We start from the raw sequence: 23,316 nt of genomic DNA, 5'->3' as shown, positions 1-23,316 counted from the left end.
TTTACTCAAAACAAATGCCAGTTGGGGTACCAAATTTCAGCAATCCCCTACACTGTGTCTCACACAAAGATGCTTCAGTGGTCTGTCTAGTCCACTTGAAGAGCCCTTCATTCCCTAGAGGCTGACACTGATGGTTTTTAAGCATAAAAGAACAGAGAAATGGCTTGGATGGTCCCTTGTTGCTTGGTTTATTTTCACTGTGCTGTAAATGCCCCTTTCTCCTTGTGCAGAACATCTCAACTCTCAGTTTGTGCAGTTCCTGCTGGATGTGATTGAGGACGGGCTGCCCTCGGACACCACTGACCAGCTGCCTGACTTATTTGTCAACGTCCTTCTGGCCTTCAATCTCCACATTCCAGGTTGAACTGGTGCTGCTCTGCCTTGGCAGGATTTCGGTGGTCTGGAGTGTGAAAAATGGGGAGGGAGAATCTTACTGGGTCTTGATGGTGCTGTAACCACCAATCAGCTCTCCCAGTCTCTGGCACTACACTGTGTTTAAATGTAGTGCAAAACCCTAGAGGAAAAAATGGTCTGAGAGCCCCTGCCCAGCAGCTCTGGGCAGCTCAGTGGATTTGTCACTGGGCTTCCATGGTGCCTAATCAAAAGAGTTGTTGGGGTGTACTTACAGAGCATGAATGGGGTTAATTTATAGGCATGGGTGACGTGGGAGAGAAGATGCTTCAGTGGGCATTTCTCAATACCAACTCAGAACAAAAGTCCTTTGCCTTCTTTGGGTCTTGGCCACTCTGTGGCCTGAATCTTTTTGTAGCCCTGATAGGCTGTGGTTCCCCAAAGCACCCCAGAGTACTGATGTTAAATAGGGACCATCCCTTGTGTGTTTTTATCACCATGGTCTTCAGGAGACAAAGGGAGATGCTGAACACGTTTCTTCTTTAGTTCCAGAACACAGTGTGATCATGACTACAATAAGCAAGCACTCCAATGTAAAGACTTTCACAGAGAAGCTGCTGCTGCTGCTGAACAGAGGAGGTGAGTGTGTGTGTGTGACACACATGCCTGACAGGAGGTGCACACAGATGCTTGGGGAGACACAGCCATGCTCATTACAGGGTAGGATTTTAGGGGTGCTGAGGTAGCTGAGGAGCTGCCAGCTCAGGCTGTGCTGTGCTGCTTTCTGGTGAGTTCATGAGGGTGACAGTCTGCATTGCTGAGGATGGAGCTGCACAAGGAATAAGGTAATGGCATGTAGGGACAGAGGAGTGGCTGCCATTTACATACTTCTGGGTCAGATCAGCTCCATCTCAGAGCATGGACCAGCTGCCATGGGCAAGCTCTTGTCTGGGAGGAAGGCTGGTCCTGGGCCACTTCTGTCCTTGGACCGGCAGAGGACTCAGTGTGTGCTGGCATAGAAACTTCTGCCTGTGCTGGCAAACATCTGCCCTGGGGGACAGATGCAGAGGGAGCTTTATCTTCAGAAACGCTGCTTAGAGTGGAACTTTGCATTTCTGAATTGCCAGCAGAGGGTTAGCCTTGTGTCTGCTTCAGGCATGGAGTGAAATCCAGTGTACTTGTAGAGCTGTTGCAGAGCAGATTGCTGGAACACTGGAGATCTCTGCAGGAAGAGTGGTGCCAGGTCTTTCAGCCTGTGCTGCAGGCCACTATTGTGCTTGCTAATACCTTCTGGAGCACAGGAGCTTTGCTGCCTGAGAGAACTCATTTTGTTGAGCTGCTGGAAATAACCCATCCTGTGATGCATGCAGCTCATCTTACTCTGGCTTTAGTTCTCTTTGGGGCTGCAAATCACTGTCTCCACACTATATCAGCTTGAGGGCAGCAGGCACCCCAGTGCTCTTCTGTCTGGCCTCCTCCCAAAGCCTTTGTTTAGGCCTTTCCCTGCCAGATTCCCTGCAGAGATCACCTTACAGTGAGGAGCTGGGAGAAGAAAGAGGGGGGCCACAACCTAATGAAGATGCTTCTGTTTTGCCTGCCTTCCTGACAACTGCTGGAGGAGCTGCCTTGGCCCAGAGCCCCTTTGGAGTCTGCAGGGATGTGTTTTGCAAGAGAACAGGATGTGGTGGCTCATTTCAACTTGGAAGTTTTTCTTTTCTTGCTTCTGGGACAATACTAGCCTGGTCTCTGGTGAAAGCCTGTTTGTGGTACAGGCTCTGATGTGCTTTTCAGAGAGGTTATTGGACCCCTCTTAATAAACCAGGGAGAAAATGAGTGGTAGCTGTTGAGCAAAAACAGGAGATACTGAGAGGCAGTGTGCTAATGCGCTCTCACCTGGGATGGTCAGTGAAATATAAACAGTGATTAATGCTCATCATAATGAGTTTGCTCTCATCTTGGTAGCCTGCAGAGCTGCCATCCTGATTACATCTTTGAGCACCAAAGCTATCCATGGGCAGGGAGTGGCTGGCTGAGGGCAGGGCAGCCTCCTCTCTAAAGGGTCTAACGAAGGGAAGTGCACTGAAGGTGGAGCACAGGGGCAACGGGGAGCGGGCGGCTCAGCACAGTGTCTCTGCCTCCCCCAGATGATCCAGTTTGCATCTTCAAGCATCAGCCTCAGCCACCACACTCAGTGCTGAAGTTTCTGCAGGACATCTTTGCCAGCAAGGATACAGCCAGCATCTTCTATCACACAGACATGATGGTCCTGATAGACATCCTGGTGCGGCAGATTGCGGATCTCTCTCCTGGAGACAAGGTGCTCACAGTAACTCACAGGCACTGGGGAAGGGAGCACAGTCCCAAAACAATGGTGTTTTTCCTGGCCCCTCATGGGGCCTGCTGGTGCAGGCAAGAGTGGAGTTCTGGGGTGGGCATAACATTTCTGGGTGCTTAAATCAACACTGGGAGCTGAGGAGGAAGGGAGGATTTATCCTGTCTGGCACACCAGCATATTTGAAGAAAGATCTGCCAGGCTTCTGGTGATCTGCACACTTCTGACCAGGGTCCTTTGGGAAGAGAGACCCTCTGTGAGTAGTAGTAGGAGGAATCTCTCTTGTTTGGTGTTGCAAGAGGTGGGGGATGTGGATGTGTTCGAGGGCAGGGGGAGGAGCATCTGTCTTGCTGTGGGAAAAGCAGAGTTTTCCATAGTTACTAATGATACTTAAGGAAAAGCAGGTGCCTCTGGAGTTGTGCTCTGGTTGATGGTGCAGCAGCAAGCAGCTGTTCCTGTGCTCATGCTGTAATGGAGGCTGGCATGCTTGTTTATCTCACTTCAAATCTTTCACTGTGCTCTGTGTTTTGTCTCCCCTCCCACCTGGCAGCTGAGGATGGAGTATCTGTCCCTGATGCATGCCATCATCCGCTCCACGCCCTACCTGCAGCACCAGCACCGCCTCACTGACCTGCAGGGCATCCTGCAGCGCATCCTGGGCGAGGAGGAGGAGGACCAGCAGTGCCAGATGGAGAAACTGATCATCTTGGAGATTTATAAGGAGTTCCCAGAAATCTCTTCTGGTACCAGCTAATGCTCCTCACCTTGGACTGGAGTTTGAACCACTTGGATCGACTATGTCTTTTGTTGACACTTTCTCCCCATTCCCTCCCAGTACAGCTCATACCTTATATCCCTCTGTGTGAGGCCTAAGGTTGGGACAGCGTTCACCGGCCCTGTGGAAGTGCCAGTGGCAGAGAGGGTGTGGGGTGCCCCCGGGGCCTGGTGCCCGGGGCAGGCGGAGCAGGGTGGGCGCTGGCACGTGGTTTGCCTGCAAGACTCAGCAGGAGCTATTTGGGCAGCTGGTGTTAGTGGGAAGGGCAGAGAGCTTGTGGGGGCTTAGCAGCCAGCACGGGGGGATGTTTAGCTGCACTGGTGTCCCGAGGTCCTGAAGAGAAAGGCCTTTGCCTTAGAGTATCACTTCTTTTCCATGTGCGTCTCTCTCCCTGCAGTGACCAAGTGGAGTCCGCTGGTGCTTGGAAGAAGCTTTTGTAACATCTGTTTTGTTTCCTGCTGCTAGTGCCAATGTGCTGCAGCCCTGCCAAGGGAAAGTAGCTGCTCGCTGTCTAACGCCTCGTCTAGTGAGCCTTTCACTCCCTCCTAGCCTTCAGCTTTGCCCCTGGGCAGCAGCCCACCTTGGGTCATGGAGGACTTACCCCAGCAGCTGCTTTTCAATCTGCTTTCTATAGTGATGTTTAAATCTGAATTACTTGCACACTGTGGCAGCCTAGAAGTAAGAGCCACGTGGATGACACTGCCCTTAGGAAGCCCTTGGCTGCACACAGCACAAAGACGTGTCCTGCCAAGTGGAGCTGCCACTTGCCACCTGTGTTGCAGCATTGCCTCGAGCAGAGGGGCTGCCCTCGGGCAGGCGCGCTCTGTTCGTGAAGCGCGTGCATTTCTTGCCTTGAGCTTCATCGTAGCTCTGCCTCGCTGCCCCCTGTGCCCATGGCAGCGCTCAGAGGCAGCGTGAGCCTGGTGTCCAGTAGCTGTTTGTGACTACGCTAATTGTGGGGAACCCTTATTTTTATTTCCTCTAGGTTTCTAGCAAATGGGATTAACCTGCTTCCCTGGCCCAGACAGTCACACACACTAACGTGGGTCTCTTAGATATTTGTGTGCACAGTGTGGTCACTCCCTGTCTCCAGGTCTTCTTTTGCAGTAGCCAGTGTAGGAGCTGTGAAACTGGAAATACTGGGCACTGTATTTACTTTAATTTTTTGTTTTGTTTTGTTAGCTTGAAGGGGTGACACAAGCTCTGCAGGCCTGGACTGGCCACTGGGGCAGTGATGCTTGGAGAAAGGAGGGTGTTGTCCTGGCAGCCAAGGAAGTCAGCCTGGGAATGCCCAAGCTTAATAACCACCCTAGTAGAGAAACCTATTTTTTCCCTGTAAAAATGTATGAATGTCAAAAGGGATCCTGTATTTTCTTAAACACTAAGTGTAACCTGCAGAAGAATAAAAATGTCTTAAACTGGACTTCTGTGAGTGTAGCCCTGCCTGCCCAATCCTGTCATGGGGGCACCAAAGCATCAGGAGTGGTTGGGTGCCTGCTGCCCACAGGGGCAGAGCAGTGGGTGCTGATCTCCAAATGGGAATAATGCAGTCCTTTTCCCTCATTCAGCTTCTTGCCTTGTCTTTTTCTACCATGTTGCTGGTTACAAGGAAGGGTGGAGGGCAGCAGCCCTTGCTAGGGGCACAGCCATCATTCCTGGGGCCTGCCCAGCATCGCTGCTCCACATTAAGGGTTTGGCAGAGCTGGACTCACAGTTCGCTTCCCACAAGGTACGTGCAGCCTCAGCTGGCTCCCAGCGGATCTGCCACGGCAGCGAGCCCGGGCAGGGAAGGGTTTAATGGTCTGTATCGAGTGTAATGAATGGTGCTTTGGCTGTGTGCTCCCAAACCTCAGCCCGTGCCTGCAGCTCTGGGGTGCTGGGATGGCAGGGCTTCTGCAGTGGGAGCACAGCAGGCACTGGGCAGAGCACTATGTTGGCAGCAGGAAGCTGGGCTCTGCTCCTGGCTCTGTGCCAAGGGAGCCAGCCAGGCCATGGGCACAGCCCTGCCAGGGCAGGGGTGTAGATGCCAGGTGCAAGCTGTGCCACTGCAAACATAGGGATGGCATCAAACTCAGCTACCTGCGGAATTGGGGCCAGGACTGTCCCAGCTGCTGCCTCTTTGGCCTCTGTCTCCAAAGTCCCCAGGCATGTGGCCTTGAAATGTGCAATTTGCACACCTGGGGTCAGTCGTGACACACAAGGGCTGCCACTGCTCACTGGAGTGTCCCCCAAGGTGGCTCTCGTGTGCCCCATTGCTCTGTGCAGCACATGGTTGTGTGTGCTCCTGAGCCAACCTCGGCTCGCTTCCGAGATTGGGGCTTCTTGTTGGCCCATGACGTGCTGCTGTGGCAAGAAGTTCATCTGGCACTTGCCCCCAGTGACACAGCACAGGCTTTGCTGTGCCAGGCAAGCCCAGCAGTGGCAGGACCAGTGGCTCTGCTTGCCAGGAGCCCGCACTGCAGAGCTGGCTCCCATTGGCATCCCCGAGCCGTTGCTGTCCGTGGGGTTGCTCACCCTATCCCAGCAGCACAGCAGCATAACACCCCCTGCCCCACCACCCTGCTGCCACCGCAGCCGAGGGCTGGAAGAGCTGGGGGGGAACTGGCTGTGGGGTCCAGCCGGAGAGATGCCCCTGCTGCACAGGAGAGTCCTTCACTCATCACAGGAAACCAAACTGCAGCATGTAAACTCACTGTCCCCAGCCTGCTCAGCAGATCCTGCTCTCCATGTAGGTGAGACACTCAAGATAGTTGGCTGTAATAATGCACAATTAGAGCAGTGTCTCCTCATATTGGTGTTTTTATTGTGGTGCAACACTCAGGGGTGTTGGGGGGCTGGTGTGGGGGGAGTGACACATTGCCTGTGACCTGCGCTTCTGCTTTATTGTCTGGAATGATTCAATTACAACTATTTTGTGGCAGTAATACCCTGATAATTTTCTCCTCCTCCCCTGAGCTGTCAGCTGGGTAATTAGAACAAATAAACTTGAAAGCCTTCATTACTTTTAAAAAGTATTGCCTCTCTCCTGATTTGGTTTCCTGATGGCACATCCCCAGTTTGAGGAGGTGTGATCTATGATCCAGCCAGCATGTTCTGTTGCATGTGAGTGATGAGCTGCTCTGTGTTAAATGAGGTTTCTTGGGTGAGCTGTGTGCAGGGCCAGGGCTGCTCTGGCATTATCCTAACAGCACTGAGAGGGCTCAAATGGATTTTTAAGGGTTTGTAGGGGACAACATATATCCTCCAAGAGCACTCTGTGCCCATGGCTGGTATGGCCACAGCCCTGTGTTATGTGGTGGTTGGGGGGTTAATCACAGCAGATTACCCATCCTATGCAGTTCAAAAATTAACATGTTGGCTTCTCCAGGGGTTAGACATCCACATTCACTGGGTGTCAGCCCTGAGCATTGTGTAAGCACCAGGGGAACTTCTCTGTGGCACATGCTGAGCTGCACTGGCCACCACTTTAGGCCTTCCCATCATGGTCCTACAACACAAGGTCAGCACAAGCACAGGGCCAGGACAAGCCCTGCCTGCTCTGCCCACCCTGTGGCTTCCCCAGTGGTGGCCAGGCCTCGGCTTCTGCAGGGGGCAGGAGGGCCCCTTTGGAGCTAGGATGTGCATGAAGGCACAGTGTGTCCCATGTATGCCCTGCCCTTCCCTGCCCCATCCTAAACTCCCTCCATCTCCCAGATTTGCTCTACTTTCCTCGCTGACATGGTTCTTTCTTCCCTAGCATTTGCCCCAGTATGCCCTCTCCTTCAGCAGGACATGGCCAAGGATGTCCCTCTTCCACAGCACGCCAAACACTAATGAGGACCTAAACCCTGTTATGAGCTCCAGCGGATTAGGATGCGATATTAGTTGATTGAATCAAACCGACAGCTAAATTACAAGGCTGATGCATTAATGAATCACCGTAATGCAAGGGCCTCAAACTGAATTTTCCTCGGAAAAATATAAGGTTGGTTGTTGGGTTTTATATCGGGGATGCATGAAGCAAAATCTGCAACTTTCCCTCTGGTGGTGATGCCACACCTTGTGGGTGTTGGCAGGTGGGGTCTGTGTCAGGGAAGCAGACTGGGATAGCTAAATTTGTGCCACGCACTTGGCTGCCCAGGGTGGGGAGCTGGGCGGCAGGGGCTGGGCTGTGACACCGCCTGGAGGAGCGGGGCACAGGGAAGCCTGTCCTCATTCACACAGTAAAACCCATCCTTGCAGATGCCCAACGTGGTGCTGCTTGATGGGCAGGAGGAGCGGAAGGGGCTGCCAAGGCAGGCAGTGCCTCCTGCCGAGCCGCCGGCACCGTCCTGTCGCCCTTTGTGTGGCGGCACGGCAGCTGTGCCCTGCTCGGGCTCGGGGGCACAGCGTGGCCCTGGGGACGCTGCCGGTGGCACGGGCACCGTTCTGGCACCTGGTGCACCGGCAGTGCCGCAGCAGCGGCTCGCTGGGCTCAGCAGGTGCGTGCTGTGTGCACGGTGTCCCGGTGTCCGCGGGCCCCGCAGCTTTGGCAGGGATGCTCCGGGAGCCCCTCACCCGGGGCGGGCCGGTGCAGCCCCTCGCAGAGACCGGGCCGGCAGCGCTGCGCCCGGGGGTTCGCTCGCGGGCGGCACACGCTGCTCCAGGGCCGGCAGCGGCCAGCCCGCAGTGCCCGGCGCGCCCGGCCCGGGAGACGCGCGTTCCGCAAAGCGCCCGCGGCACGGAGAGCCCGGCCCGGCCCTCGCCGTGCGCCCGGGCCGGGCGGCGGCCGCCGAGGCACCATGGCAGCGGCGGAGGAGCCGGTGGCCGCCCCGAGCCGCTCCTGCTGCCGCCGCCGCCGGGAGCCGCCGCCGCCGCTACTGCTGGTGCTGCTGCCGCTCTTGCTGCTCCCTTTGTTCCCCTCCGGGCTGGGGGCCACGGCGCCGCCGCCGCCGGCGGGCTGGGGGCCGGCACCCGCGCCGCCCAGCCGCGCCCGCTGCCTTTGGTCCCGGCGCCGGCCCCGGGGCGGCGGGGCCGGCGCGCAGCACCGAACCGCCACCCGCTGTTCCCCCAGTACAACTACCAGGCGGAGGTGGCGGAGAACCAGCCGGCGGGGACGGCGGTGGTGGCGGTGACGGCCCAGGACCCCGACGGGGGCGAGGCGGGGCGGCTGGTGTACTCCATGGACGCGCTGATGAACAGCCGCTCGCGGGATCTGTTCAGCATCGACCCGCGGGCCGGGCTCATCTCCACCACCCAGGCCCTGGACCGCGAGAGCATGGACCTGCACTACTTTCGAGTGACGGCCACTGACCACGGGGCACCGCGGCTCTCCGCCACCACCATGGTGGCCATCACTGTGGCCGACCGCAACGACCACGACCCCGTCTTCGAGCAGGGCGAGTACCGGGAGACCATCCGGGAGAACGTTGAGGAGGGATACCCCATTCTGCAGCTGCGGGCCACCGACGTCGACTCCCTGCCCAATGCCAACATCCGTTACCGCTTTGTCAATGAACGGGCCGCCTACGACATCTTTGAGATTGATCCCCGCTCCGGCCTGATCACCACCAGCGGGCCAGTGGACAGGGAGAAGATGGAAAAGTACTCCCTGGTGGTGGAAGCCAATGACCAGGGCAGCGAGCCGGGGCCCCGCTCCGCCACTGTCAAGGTCTACATCACGGTCCTTGATGAGAATGACAACATCCCTCAGTTCAGTGAGAAGCGCTACATTGTCCAAGTGAGGGAGGACATACGGCCCCACACCGAGATCCTGCGTGTCACCGCCACGGACCTGGACAAGGACAACAACGCGCTGGTGCACTACAACATCATCAGTGGGAACAGTCGGGGCCAGTTCTCCATTGACAGTGTCACTGGGGAAATACAGGTGGTGGCCCCCCTGGATTTTGAGGTGGAGCGGGAGTACGCCCTGAGGATCCGGGCTCAGGATGCGGGGCGTCCTCCTCTTTCTAACAACACTGGCATGGCGAGCATCCAGGTGGTGGACATCAATGACCATGCCCCCATTTTTGTCAGCACCCCTTTTCAAATCTCTGTGCTGGAGAATGCTCCTCTTGGCCACTCTGTCATCCATATCCAGGCCGTGGATGCAGACTACGGCGAGAACTCGCGCCTGGAGTACAAACTGACGGGGGTCTCGGCTGACACACCCTTTGTGGTGAACAGTGCCACGGGGTGGATCACAGTCAGTGGGCCCTTGGACCGGGAATCCGTCGAGCACTATTTTTTTGGGGTAGAGGCTCATGACCATGGCTCTCCGTCTTTATCTGCCTCAGCCAGCGTCACCATTACTGTCATGGATGTCAACGACAACCGGCCTGAGTTCACCCAGAAGGAATACTTCATCCGCCTGAACGAGGACGCAGCTGTGGGGACCAGCGTCCTCAGCGTCACGGCAGTCGACCGGGACGTGAACAGTGCCATCACTTACCAGATCACAGGAGGCAACACACGGAACCGCTTCTCCATCAGCACGCAGGGTGGGCTGGGGCTCATCACTCTGTCTCTGCCACTGGACTACAAGCAGGAGAGGCGCTACGTGCTCACGGTGACAGCCTCTGATCGCACCCTGCGTGACAACTGCCACGTTCACATCAACATCACCGACGCCAACACGCACCGGCCTGTGTTCCAGAGTGCCCACTACTCCGTGAGCATCAACGAGGACCGGCCTGTGGGCAGCACCGTGGTGGTGATCAGTGCCACGGACGATGACGTGGGGGAGAACGCCCGCATCACGTACTACCTGGAAGACAATGTCCCTCAGTTTCGTATTGATCCAGACTCTGGGGCCATCACTCTCCAGGCAGAACTGGACTATGAGGACCAGGTCACGTATACGTTGGCTATCACTGCCAAGGACAATGGGATCCCCCAGAAGGCAGACACCACATATGTTGAAATCATGGTGAATGACGTTAATGACAATGCCCCCCAGTTTGTCAGCCCTCATTACCAGGGCGTGATCTCTGAGGATGCACCTCCCTTCACCAGCGTGCTCCAGATCTCTGCCACTGACCGGGATGCCCACACCAATGGGCGGGTGCAGTACACCTTCCAGAACGGGGAGGACGGGGATGGAGACTTCACCATAGAGCCCACCTCGGGGATCATTCGCACCGTGCGCAGGCTGGACCGCGAGAACGTTCCTGTCTATGAGCTGACTGCCTACGCTGTGGACAGGGGCATCCCTCCTCAGAGAACTCCTGTCCACATCCAGGTCACCATTCAGGATGTGAATGACAATGCTCCTGTCTTTCCTGCTGAAGAGTTTGAGGTCCTGGTTAAGGAGAACAGCATCGTAGGCTCTGTGGTGGCCCAAATTACAGCTGTTGACCCAGATGAGGGACCCAATGCCCAGATCATGTACCAAATTGTGGAAGGCAACATTCCTGAGATATTCCAGATGGACATCTTTTCTGGGGAGCTCACAGCCTTGATAGACTTGGATTATGAGACAAAATCTGAATATGTGATTGTAGTGCAGGCCACCTCTGCCCCTCTGGTCAGCAGAGCTACAGTCCACATCAAACTCCTTGACCAGAATGACAACAGCCCTGTTCTGAAGAACTTCCAAATCCTGTTCAATAACTACGTGTCCAATAAATCCAACACCTTCCCCTCGGGGGTCATAGGGAAGGTCCCAGCGTATGACCCAGATGCATCTGACCACCTCTTCTACACCTTTGAACGGGGAAATGAACTACACTTGTTGATTGTAAATCAAACGAGCGGGGAGCTGAGGCTGAGCCGTAAGCTGGACAACAACCGTCCGCTTGTGGCCTCCATGCTGGTGACTGTCACAGGTAGGGAGTGAAAATCATTAAATCTTCAGTACAGCACCTTTGGGGGGCTCTGCGAGGTCCCTCTGGGGCAGCCCGTTGTGCATTGGGGGTGGGGACTGGTAACAAGATTTGGACTGGGGGTCCATTCCAGTCAGAGAGTACTGCTGGAGTGGGGTGAGGGGTGGCGTGGGAGGCGGGCTGTTGAGCAGTGCTCCGTAAAGGGGCCAAGGCTGGAAGTGGTCTGCCAGAACAAAGCATCGTTACTGAGCTATGAGATCATTTCTGGCTGCTAGTGAGGCACCTTTGGAGGTGTTGTGGCCAGCCAGACTGTGTTGTGTGCTGGGGTGCTGGCCCAGGAAAGAGGCAGTTCCCAGGATGGCCAGGCTGCTGGCCCAGGGGCTGGTACACTGCTTTGCTCCCAGGCCCAGGTGGCTCTTCTCTCTGCCGGGAATGAGTGCTTCCCTGGCTCTGCACAGGAGAGGGGGATTGAGCTCAGTGCAGAAGGAGCCCTCTTAAACACCCTGCTGCCAGCAGCAAACGCTTCAGTCCGGATTCTGGCTGTGGCACCTGCCAACACTTGCTTTGCAGGGTGGCTTCCAAAGCCTAGTGCCACCTTTCTGCAGCCAGCTTAGTGTTCAGGGGACAGCTGTGACAAGCCTGAGTGCAGTGCCTGGAACTCTTGCATGGTGTTTGTTGTTGGAGTATCCAAATACAGATGCTAGCTGTAGCTAGGGGTGGCCTTGTGGGGTGTTGGGGTGCCCTCTAGCCCAGCTGAGGACAGGACAAAGATGGACCATGGGGCTTGCCTGTGAGCAAGCAGGGTTGGGACCTGGAGCTCCCAGAGCCTAAGCTTTGCCTTCACCACTAGCCTTTCGTAGCATGATGTGAAATGGAGGCATCTGTCCATTGCTGAAGCATGGAGTGGCTGCAGGAGGGAGGGCAAGAGCCCTCTCTGGAGGGGCCAAGCACTGAATTGCCAGGAGTGCCTGGGGAGCCGTACTCTAAATTGTGATGCTCCCCTGACCATCAGCTACCAGCCGCCTTCCCTTTTAGCTCTCTCAGTCTGGCTTATTCTGTGAGAGGAGGATCTCATTCAAAAGGTTGAGCAAGGGCTTTATAAGGAGACCTGTTCAAGGCAATCCTGCATGAGCAGCACCAGCCTGGCCGTGGGCTGGGGCTCTCCGGGGCTAATTGTAGCCGCAGGGCTGGTGAGAGCGGCTGCAGGCGAACACATGCCCGTTGCTGGAGGTGGGGGTGCTTTTGACCTCTCCAGCTTCTGCCCCTGTGTGTTTATGCAAGCCCTGCCTCCTCACACACTTAACCCTGCACAAAGGCAGGAGACAATCACATCCTGAAGTCCTGTATCGAGCCGCCTCGTGGCAAGGGGGCCCTTGCAATTAGAATGTCGTCATCTTCCAGCGGGAAGGGAGAATGGGAGAGGTGTGCTCGAGGAGGGGAGAAGATGGAAGGGGAAGAGCTGTTCTGGCGAGGGAAGTGAGATGCTGGAAAATGGGCCTTTTGTTGGCTTTTACATTGGCTGTGGAGGTGGCAGCCTAGTTTGGTTTTTCAGTCTTTGTTGTTGGGAGCCCCCCGCCCAGCTGGCAGCTCCGCCGGCCCCATGCTGTCGCTGTGTGCAGAGGGTGGGTTTGCAGAGCTGGCAGCCAGGACGTTCAGACCCGGCTGCATTGTCTGCCCCAGACACTGTGCCTGGCAGAGCACCTTCCTGCTGCTGGGAGACAGCAGTAGCACCTATGTGGGTGCCCCAGGGGTCAGCATCCTAGGAGGAAGTGACTTCCCTGCCTTTATGGTGCATTTGAGGGATGCTGAATCCCCCTAAAACACAGGGCAAGGGGCCATTTTGCCTGCCTGTGAGCTGTGTGTATTCTTAGCTCAGCCCCTTGCAGGAGGCAGAAGACTTGGGCCACCACAAACCAGTGCCCTTCCAGTGGGGCTGATAGCCTCAAAACTGACCTCAGCTTCTCTCAGAAGTGTGGACACTTCTGGCTGCTAAAATCTGCTCTTGGCTCCTGAGGATGCAGGACAGGTCATGGAGGGGCTGTCCATGGCCAGCAGCACTCTGAAATCAGGGCAGGGTGAGAGACTGACATAATTTTGACTTCAAACCATTTCAGACTGGTTTCTCTGGGCTTGGTGGTAAGTGTGGAGGCTCAGGTGCAGGAGAATGGCATTCATCTTCTGTGCTGGGTGATGGGAGCCTGATTTACTTTCCAGATCTCTTAACTGGTAAAACATTATGAAAATGTTGAGAGGTCTGCCAAAGCCCTTCAGCAGCAGTGAGGAATGTTCACTATACTGATACCTGTCTCTTTTCCTGGCTTCTCTGTCTGGAAGTGTTTTACTGTTCCTCACCTGCAAACATGAAAGTCACCCTGTCTGTCCCCAGAGCACCCTTGCTGTCTCTGGGGTGGCCATTGCAGTCAGAATCGTGGCTTTTGCTCTCTTGGACACTGTTGCTGCCAATCAGCAGAAGAGGACATGGAGCTATTTAGCTTCGTTGTTTTGGAAGCTGGTAATTGTCAGTCTTGGAATTGCAAACACGATGGCTCAATGCTGTCCAGCACAAGGGTTAGAGCCCCTTGTCCCTTTTCCTTGCTCCATTCCCTGTAGCTGTGTTTCTAGGACTCCTCACTCTGTATGAATATTCACCAGGCACCAGCTCTCCAGCCACAGGATTTAATCAGAAAGGCTGAGCATTCGTGATTAAAATGCCTCCCATGGGGGGTCAGTGCCTCCAGCCAGCTTTGGGCTTTCTTCTGGTAGCTTTATTTTTTTTTTCTTTCCCCATTTGCAGTGGGTCATTCTCTTAACCATCTGCTTCCCTCTGCTTGGAGGGGGGAGGCAGCCCTGGGTGTGATGCTGAGGTGGGACAGGGTTAGAGGGGGCTTACTGAGGAGGGCTGTGGGCCAGCCCTGGCTCCCCATTGCTGTGGGGAGCTGGAAAAGGGATGCTCGGCTTTCCTGCCGTGGGCTGGGCGATGCCAAAGGCATCAGGTACCCTCCAACTCACTTTCTTCCCCAGGCACAGAGTCCTTGCTGCTGTGAGGCATTACTGGCCTCCAGCCTGCCTCAGGATGCCCTCAGCATCGTGTGAGCCAAGGCTTAATAACAGCCATAAATCAGGCAGATATCTGCTGGGCACGGGGCCCTGGGGAGAGCAAGAGCTGTCCCCAGGCCTTGTGGCTGCTTCTGGGTGAGCTGGGAGCTGGAGAGGAGAGGGGAGGGAGCTCATGCTTGCCTTGACCAGAGAGGCCAACAGCGAGGAGGGACAAAGGGAGAGGGGAGGGGAGGGAGCTGGGCAGGACCCAGCTGTGTGGAGAAGGGATCGTGTCAAAGTGGTGGCATCCTGGGATACTGTCTCACCAGGTGGCTCCTCAGGGAGAGCTGCCAGGCTAGTGGTGGCTTGGGGAGCATCTTACACCATGTGTGACTTGTGGGTTTCCTCACGCTCCTGCCCCCCAGGTCTGGGTGGTCTCAGTACCCCATGAGCCTCTTGCAGAGAGAATGTGCCTTGGAGAGTGGAGGTGACAATGCCAGTTCCTTGCCCTGAGCCCAGACAGATCTAGATACCCTGCATGTCCAACCAGATGCTGAATGGAGCTATTTTGTTGCTGCTGCTCATGCTGCCTTCTGTGCCAGAGCAGGCAGGGTGTCACACAGAGGAGTGCTTTCTCACCTTGCTTCATATGGGGTGGGAGCAGTTTGCCTTCAGAGAGAAGCACCCCCCCTTTCCTCCAGGAGATTAGCTCCTGGATGACTACACTGGCATGCTGCTCCCCCAGCCTGGAGCCAGCCTTATCTCCAGAGCACCAGTCCTGACGTGCAGGCTGCTGCTTGCACAGGAATTTGCAGGGTCACTAGAAAGCTTTCACCTTCTGAAGAGCAGAGAGAGGTGAAAGAAAGAGAGATGTTTCAATTTGTAAATCCTCCTGCACTGCAAACTTCAAACAGGGCTGAGGGAAATCAAAAGGCTTTGCAGCACAGCAGCCATGGCAAGAGAAGAGCAGTAAAGGCAGCTTTGTACGTGAGGCTTGGAGCTGGGCCATGGGTGAGGGATGAGCAGCTGGCATTTGCACACCTGATCCTCATCGGGGATGGGGCTGACTGGGGTGCCAGGAATCCTGCTGCTCCTCAGGCCTCCTTGCAGTGGGTTGGAGGAGGTGAAGCACATAGGGGAGGTTACAGCAAGGCTTGGGATCCGGGGTTGGGCATGGGAGTCACTGTTGAGATGTGCTGATGTAACTGTTGTGCTGGTATGATGATGGAGAGCCACTTTTCCAGGGAAATGTGGGGGTTTGAGGCTCTCAGGTGAATGTAGGATGGGAGATGGGGATGGGAACAACAGGTGGCAGCTGTGTGCTGCTAATGCCCATGGGGCACCAGCGTTGGGGTGCTGGCAATGGGCTGGAAGATGGATTGCTTCATTTCAAGAGCAGTGAGGTTCCTGATGAGCCCCATCGAGCATTTCTAGGGCTACCAAGATTGGCATGGTCTTGCCTTGCCATGCTGAAGTCCGGGTCTGCCTGCTGGAGCCTGTGCTGAGGCCAGAAGGGGCTCAGGTGACAGGAGGCATTCTCCTGTGGGGCAGCAGACAGGCTTCTCCCAGCTGGTCACCCCAGCCAAAGCTACTGTCAGAGGTGTCTGGGGTGTCCTGGGCTGTCAGGATCCACTGGGTGTCTGGGAGTTGGTGGTGGGATGGGGCAGGGGCCCATGATCACAGATCACAGGATGGAAGCTGCACCATTGCCCGCTGGGGCTGTGCTGGGTGCCCCTGCAGCCTGAGCCGCTGGCTGGGAGTGCGGGTGAGCTGCTGCTGCTGCTGCTGCTGCTGCTGCTGCTGCTGCTGCTGCTGCTGCTGCTGCTGCTGCTGCTGCTGCTGCTGCTGGCCAAGGTCCTGAGAGGGAGCAGGCAGGCGTGTCCCTGCACGCTCCTCTTCCTCTGCTCCTGCTAGGGAGATTGCTCGTGTGGTGTGCCATCCCAAAGGGAAGGAGTTTGTTTCCAAGGAAAACAGAGATTAAAGAGAATTAAACAAACCAGAGATGGGCTGAGAGAGGAAGAGATGCAAAGCAGATGGTGAGAAGGGGGAAAGCAGGGAGACCAGCGCAAAAGCTTGGGAGAGCCTGGAGGAGAGAGGAAGGAAATGGCAGGAGGAGAGCAGGAAAAGGCAGCATGGGGAAGGCAGACAGGGCACAGCAGGGAAGCAAAACACCCCAGGCCCTGGCATCAGCTCCTGTGTTTGCCAAACTTCCTGCTGGGACTTCCTTCTGTTCTTGAGCACCTTTGTTCCTGAGAGCTCAGTTTGCTGCCGAGACCCAGGACAAGGAGAAAACCTGAGAGTTCTTTCAGTGGAGAGCCTGATGGGGGGGAGAAGGTGCAGCCACACCGGCCACTCCCCCTCCATCCCAGGTGTCCCCCTACTAACCTCTGGGGCTGTGGCTCCAGGCTGCCTTACCAGGGACTCGGACCTGTTGGGGGCCACACTGGGGTGCAGGGCTCTGCCCTGGGCTGGGAGGGGAAGGCCCTCCAAGCAGCAGGCAGAGACCTGCAGCATGTTCCTGTTCCCTCCAACAGACGGGATCCACAGCGTGACAGCTCAGTGCGTCCTGCGCGTGATCATCATCACGGAGGACATGCTTGCCAACAGCATCACGGTGCGGCTGGAGAACATGTGGCAGGAGCGGTTCCTCTCCCCGCTGCTCTCCACCTTTCTGGAAGGAGTGGCCACCGTGCTCGCGACGCCCAAGGAGGACATCTTCATCTTCAACATCCAGAACGACACGGACGTGGGAGGCACGGTACTCAACGTCAGTTTCTCAGCCCTGGCGCCGTGGGGCGGGCGCTACTTCAGCTCGGAGGAGCTGCAGGAGCAGCTGTACATGAAGCGCATGGTGCTGACCGGCACCTCCATGCTGGAGGTGCTGCCCTTCGACGACAACGTGTGCCTGCGGGAGCCCTGCCAGAACTACATGAAGTGCATCTCCGTCCTCAAGTTCGACAGCTCTGCCCCCTTCATCGCCTCTCACTCCACCCTCTTTCGGCCCATCCACCCCATCGCGGGCCTGCGGTGCCGCTGCCCCCAGGGCTTCACTGGGGACTACTGTGAGACGGAGATCAACCTGTGCTACTCCAACCCCTGCCTGAACGGGGGGATCTGCACCCGCAAGGAGGGGGGATACACCTGCGTCTGCCGCCAGCACTTCAGCGGTGAGCGCTGGGGCTGGGGCCCTCCGGGAGGGGTGGGAGCATCCCTTGGCATTGCTGTCGCCATGGCAGGTGCTCTTCCCAGCAGGGCAGTGGGTGTCAGAGCCTCTCTGTGCCTGCAGAGGTCCAGCTCTGCTCCCAGGTCTGTGTTTCCATGGAGCTGCATGTGCAGGGCTGAGGTTGCCATAGAAATCTGTTTTGTAGGGAGTTGGCATGGAGGACTCTTGGGGACCCTGGCCATCGCTTTCCACCCCTTCTCACAGAGCAGGAGGACTAAGCTAGACTATGCTAGCCTGGGGCACAGGAGGCTTCCTGGCTGTGCCCCATGCTAGGAGTGTGGTGGGCTCTGGAAGCATTGGAGTCTGTGGTTTTAGCCTATGCCTTTAGTCTTCAGCTGGTCAGGCAGAGGTGTGGAGCCACACTGGCCCCATGTGCAATGGTTGAGCTGAAACCCAGCCAGAGCAGAAGGGGAGGCTGGGCCTAGGTGCCCCACCAGGCAGGATCCGAGCCAGGCAGATCTGGTCCGAGCTGGGAGGGCTGGCAGGGGAATTCACAGTCCAGCCAGTGTCTTGTTGCCACAAGTTCCCAACAGACTGTGGAGAACTGGCAACTGGGGATGAGGGGAGATGGCCTCTGGCTACTGAGGAGGGATCCCCTGCCTTGCTCTGACTGTTGGGAGGGAGCATGGCAGCAGATGGCTGCCTGGAGCTCTTCTTTAGGTGGCTCCTGGTGAGATAAGCAGAGTCAGTGGTAATTAACCTCCGGCATTTGAAGCGTGAACAGCCATTAGCAGAAGGGTTAATGAGCTCATTTGCCTGTCACTTCATGCTGTCTCTTCATCCTCCTTGCGTATCACGGAGCAAGTAATGGGAGCAGGGCCTGGGGCGTAGGACTTCAGCTGAGTGGTTCCCTGGGTTCTGTGGGAATAGCACAGGAAAAGGGGCTGACAGATGCCCTGCACGGCACTGTTGAGCTGGCGTGGGGCATCCCTGTTACCCATGCCAGCAAGGTGCCAGGGTATTTGTTGTTCTCCAAGTGGTTCCCACTTGCATGCAGTGTTTGGAAGCTCCCAGTGCCGTGGATGATACTTCTATAGCTACTGACAGGAGCTCGGTGGCACTGGGCAGTCCCCACACCCCAGAGACAGGACTGAGATGCCTGTCCCAGGTTTGTGTGGTGGCAGGGCCCAAGGAGGCACTCTCAGCATTATCATGACTTCCCTGGCTTGCTTCTCCAATCTTAGGACTGTGCAGCCCAGCAGTGGCCAGTGCCCTCCTGTCACATTTCCATGCTGTACTGGATCCAAAGTTATCCCTTCAGCCAGACCTGGCATCACATCCAGCCCAGTGGCTCGTGCTGGGCTGGCAGTGGTCTCTAGCTCACTGGCTACTCTGGGGAACACCTGGGTGACACCTGGGCTATCATATCCTTCCCTGGCCCCCAGCTGCTCCACAGACTCCTTCCCCTCAGCTGCCCTGTCCTGAATCCAGGCTGAAGTCTGCATTCCCAAGACAAGGAGCACGCGGGTGGCTGCTGTGTATGCGTCCCAAGCCTGTGGCCTTGCTCCCGCAGGCGAGAACTGTGAAGTGGACAGCCGCGCGGGGCGGTGCGTGCCCGGCGTGTGCCGCAACGGCGGCACCTGCACCGACGGCGCCGACGGCGGCTTCCGCTGCCAGTGCCCGGCGGGCGGCTTTGAGACGCCCTTCTGCGAGGTGTCCACGCGCTCCTTCCCACCGCGATCCTTCATCATGTTCCGGGGCCTGCGCCAGCGCTTCCACCTCACCCTTGCCCTCTCGTGAGTTCTGTCTCTCCTCCACTGCACACCAGCGTCCTTGGTTCGCCTGGCCCTGCTCGGGTGGCTCTTGTGCACGGCGCGCTGGGCCGATCTGGGTGATGCTCTCCACGCCCCTGTGTTACTGGCTCGCTCCCCCATGGGGCTGCCCTGGCACCTTTAGCCAAAGGGCTCTGAATCTGCACTGGCATCAGCTCATGCCTTCCTGCAGTGCTGCTGCCCTTTGCTGCTGCCAGCTCTCTGCCTCCATGCCAGGCCCCCATGCTCAGGTTTTAGTGTCCCTGTCCTGGGATGCTGGTGCATGCCACGGGAGAGAGGGGGTCTCCACGTCCTCCTTGCACACACCCTGCCCTCCTTCTTCCTACCCTGCCCCAGGTTCAGCACTGTGGAGCCCGGCGGCCTCCTGCTCTACAATGGGCGTTTGAACGAGCGGCACGACTTCCTGGCAGTGGAGATCATCCAGGGGCAGGTCCAGCTGAAATACTCCACAGGTACACTTGGCCCTGCCTGTTGTGGGATTTGTGTCATGGGAGCTGTGAGAAGGCCTGTGCTGAGTGGGAAGAGAAGAATGCTGCCCCGGATGGAAGCTGTGCTAAGGGAAGCAGGGTTAGGAGGTGTTGGTGAGCATCAGTGGATAGCACAGGGGATGAGTTGTGTGTATCAGGACTCTCCCTGGGCTTAGGACTGTGATTTGTGAGCACAAACCAGGATGAACCCTTTCGGTGTTTGTCTCTCTGCTGCTGTTCTGTGCTGTTGTGTCACTGTGAGCTTCACAAGTCCATCAGCAGCACAGGGGGTTTGGTGCCTTAGGAAGGGTGGGAACATCTGAAGGCTGCCTGGCTTCCCTCAGCCTGCCATCATCCCTGTCTCCTCAGGAGAGTCCAGCACGGTAGTGAGCCCCTACCTGCCGGGGGGTGTGAGTGATGGCCAGTGGCACACGCTGCAGCTCCGCTACTACAACAAGGTACGTGTGCCCCAGCTGTCCCCAGCACTCATGGCTCTCTCTCCCCACAAGTGAGCAGCTCTGGCTCTCCTGTTCTCTGCCTCTGTCCCGTGGCAGGGGCTCTGGAGAGAAGGTAGAGGAGGTTGTCAGCCCTTAGGGATGGATGCAATGGAGTAGATAGGTGGGTGCAGGGACAGAGTGACACTCAGGACCTCGCTTGGAGGCTGCAGCAATGTGCTGCATGCAGTGTCCTTGCCCATGTCCCTCTCTGGTGCTGCTTGTTGGGCTTGGCTGGAGGTTTCCATCCTGCGTTGCTCCCACCTCAGGAGCACAGCTGAGCCTGGGCTGCTCAGGCCTTTCCTTGCTGTTGTGTGAACCCTTGGGTGCTGGGGTCTGAGGCATGTGTGCTGCTGACACCCTTCATTTGCTTTCAGCCCAAGGTCAGCACCCTGGGGGTGGTGCAGGGCCCCTCCAAGGACAAGGTGGCCATCTTGACAATAGATGAATGTGATGCTTCAGTGGCCCTGCAGTTTGGCAGCGAGATTGGAAACTACTCCTGTGCTGCAGAAGGTGTGCAGACCAGCTCGAAAAAGTGAGTTCCTTGGAACTGCTGTGGTGGGGAAGGGTGGTCCCCTGTGGAGCCAGGCCTTCACATCCAGGACCTTGGCTGTGTGTGCCTGTCCCTGAGGAGGTCTGCTTCCCAGCCCAGCCCTGTGCACTGGGGAGCTGGCTGGGCCAGTGTGAGGTCACTGTACCTCTTAAAGCCCTGGGCTTCTGATCCTGCAGGTCCCTGGACCTCACAGGTCCCTTGCTCCTTGGAGGGGTCCCCAACCTGCCAGAAAACTTCCCCATCACTCACCGGGACTTTGTGGGATGCATGAGGGACCTCTTCATCGACAGCAAACGCATTGACCTGGCCTCCTACATTGCCAACAACGGAACTGCTGCAGGTACCAGTGCCTCTGCTCCTGCCAGCCCGCCCAGGGAATGGATTTGCTTCTCACACAGCAGTGCTGCTGGGCTGTAACAGCATCATGGCACCACAGCTGGAGTTGAGCAGATTCTCACTGGAGAACAAGGCCTTCAGGTCCCCCTAAATGATCCAATGCCCATCTCAGCTAACAGTCTGGGAATGTCCCCTGATCCCAAGTGCAGAGCCTGTTGAGCTGGCTGACCTGGGAGATGCCAGATCATCAGTCCAGCTCTGAGTATCTTTGTTCTGGCATAAGGATCACCAGCAGCCTTAACCCTTATCCCTGAGCAGGCAGGGTCTGTGTGGAGACACTGAGCAGCAGGGCTTGTCCCTCTGACAGCCTGGGGAAGGGCCAGCAGGCAGCGGTGCCTTTCCCTGGGGGCTGGGGGAGGTGGTGAACTGGCTGAGGCTGATACAGGTGGCTTTGATATCTCCAGGATGTCACGCCAAGCACACGTTCTGCGACTCCAACCCCTGCAAGAACGGTGGCACCTGCTCTGTCAGCTGGGGGACCTACTCCTGCCTCTGTCCTATTGGCTTTGGGGGCAAAGACTGTCGCCATGGTGAGTGAGTGGGCACTGCTGGGCACGGGCAGGGTGGGGTGCAAGGCTGTGCTGGGGTTGCTGTGGAAGCAGAGTAATGGATCCACGTGAGATGAACTATCTCTGCTGTCCCTGCATCTAGTGCTCCCTGTGAGGTGCCCTTGCCTTCTCCTCACCTCCACTTTCCTTTCCAGCCATGCACCATGCCCACTATTTTCAGGGCAACAGTGTCCTGAGCTGGGACTTCAAGGCAGATGTGAAGATCTCAGTGCCGTGGTTCCTGGGGCTGGCTTTTCGGACACGCCAGCAGGATGGGGTGCTTCTGCAGGCCCACGCAGGCCAGTACACCACCCTGCTCTGCCAGGTATGGCCACAGCCTCAGCCGCAGCACCATGGCCCAGCCTCTGCTGCTGTCTGCCCCAGGAGAGCATGGGGACCTCGTTCTCCCTGCTGGCTCCATCCCAAGCAGAGGGTAGTTGAGGGGAGAGGCATTTAGCAGGGATGGATTTCCCTCCCCATGCTTTGATGGAGGGTAGGCTGGAAGCAGCCAGGGTTGGTGAGGTCTTTGCTCACTGCTGGCGTTGCTGCTCCCTTTCTGCAGCTGGCTGGGGGCCTGCTCTCCTTCATGGTGAGCAGGGGGTCAGGGCGCAGCACCAGCCTTCTCCTGGACCAGCTGCAGCTCAGTGATGGGAAGTGGCACGACCTCCAGCTGGAGCTGCGGGATGTCCACAGCGGGCGAGACTCACGCTACGTCATCACCCTCACCCTGGACTTCGGGCTCTACCAGGTAGGGGCTGCTTAAGACCCTGGCACCAGGGCAGGAGCTGTGGGGGATGCTTGGCAAACACAGGCAGAGCTGTACCTCTGCACCCCCTGAGAGGGCTGGGCCAGGGCTGGTGGCCATTGCCTCGTGTTACTCCCTTCTGCAGGACACGGTGGTTGTGGGAAATGAACTGCATGGCCTGAAGGTGAAACACCTGCATGTGGGGGGAGTCCTGGGCTCTGGCGAGGTGCAGAATGGGCTGAGGGGCTGCATACAGGTGAGTCCATTGCTCTGAGCCTTCCCTTTTCAGCGGGTTTGTTATGTGGAAAGTTGGAAACACAAGTCTGGCAACTGCTGCCAGCATCCATCCTCCTGGTGTCGCTCTCCCTCTGGGCATTCAAGGCTCTGAAGTGCCATGGGGTAGCATTAAATGGGGAGGATGGCGAGTGGCTGCTGCTGGGGTCTGTGGAGGGCAGGAGAGCTGGAGCCCCATGTGTCTGTCCTGGCTTCACTGTGAGTTTGTCCCCTGCACTGCAGGGTGTGCGGCTGGGTGACAGCGTCACCGGGATCGTGCTGCCCAAGCCCAGCCATGCCCTGCGGGTGGAGGCTGGCTGCAGTGTACCAAGCCCCTGCGACTCCAACCCCTGCCCAGCCAACAGTGTCTGCAAGGATGAGTGGCAGAGCTACTCCTGTGTCTGCCAGCCAGGTAGGACCTGCAGCACCCTGCCACTCCTCTGCTCTTCGTGCCTGCTTATCTTCTCCTCTCCCCCTGTGACTCCCTCCTGGCCTGTGACTGCTCTCCTGTCCCTGCCTTGGGCAAGTCACATCCCTGTCAGACACTCATCGATTTTTCTGGAGGGC

The 23,316-nt window shown here is 57.1% G+C and overlaps 2 protein-coding genes across 7 annotated transcripts in view; both read left to right on the top strand.

The window, feature by feature from the left end:
- NCKIPSD (NCK interacting protein with SH3 domain) overlaps positions 1–4,881 on the top strand; it is a 57,236-nt gene extending 52,355 nt beyond the window's left edge. For all 6 annotated transcript variants that reach the window (XM_041466405.1, XM_041466423.1, XM_041466387.1 and 3 more), the window contains 4 exons: positions 231–359; positions 898–990; positions 2,496–2,668; positions 3,234–4,881. In XM_041466405.1, the coding sequence (XP_041322339.1) occupies positions 231–359; positions 898–990; positions 2,496–2,668; positions 3,234–3,437 (599 nt within the window). In that variant the 3' untranslated portion in view covers positions 3,438–4,881. The remainder of the gene's footprint in view (positions 1–230; positions 360–897; positions 991–2,495; positions 2,669–3,233) is intronic.
- A 3,303-nt stretch (positions 4,882–8,184) lies between these two features.
- CELSR3 (cadherin EGF LAG seven-pass G-type receptor 3) overlaps positions 8,185–23,316 on the top strand; it is a 31,341-nt gene continuing 16,209 nt past the window's right edge. Inside the window, 13 exon segments of the mRNA XM_041462819.1 lie at positions 8,185–8,411; positions 8,414–11,245; positions 16,813–17,445; positions 19,015–19,237; positions 19,610–19,725; positions 20,110–20,198; positions 20,612–20,769; positions 20,964–21,127; positions 21,588–21,713; positions 21,887–22,056; positions 22,294–22,479; positions 22,622–22,732; positions 22,993–23,161. Coding sequence (XP_041318753.1) covers positions 8,219–8,411; positions 8,414–11,245; positions 16,813–17,445; positions 19,015–19,237; positions 19,610–19,725; positions 20,110–20,198; positions 20,612–20,769; positions 20,964–21,127; positions 21,588–21,713; positions 21,887–22,056; positions 22,294–22,479; positions 22,622–22,732; positions 22,993–23,161 — 5,170 coding nt within the window. The 5' untranslated portion in view covers positions 8,185–8,218.

This window comes from Pyrgilauda ruficollis, unplaced genomic scaffold, assembly GCF_017590135.1.
Source record: "Pyrgilauda ruficollis isolate IOZ18807 unplaced genomic scaffold, ASM1759013v1 scaffold10, whole genome shotgun sequence".
Taxonomy (NCBI): Eukaryota; Metazoa; Chordata; class Aves; order Passeriformes; family Passeridae; genus Pyrgilauda; species Pyrgilauda ruficollis.
This window is presented reverse-complemented; position numbering and strand designations above follow the sequence as displayed.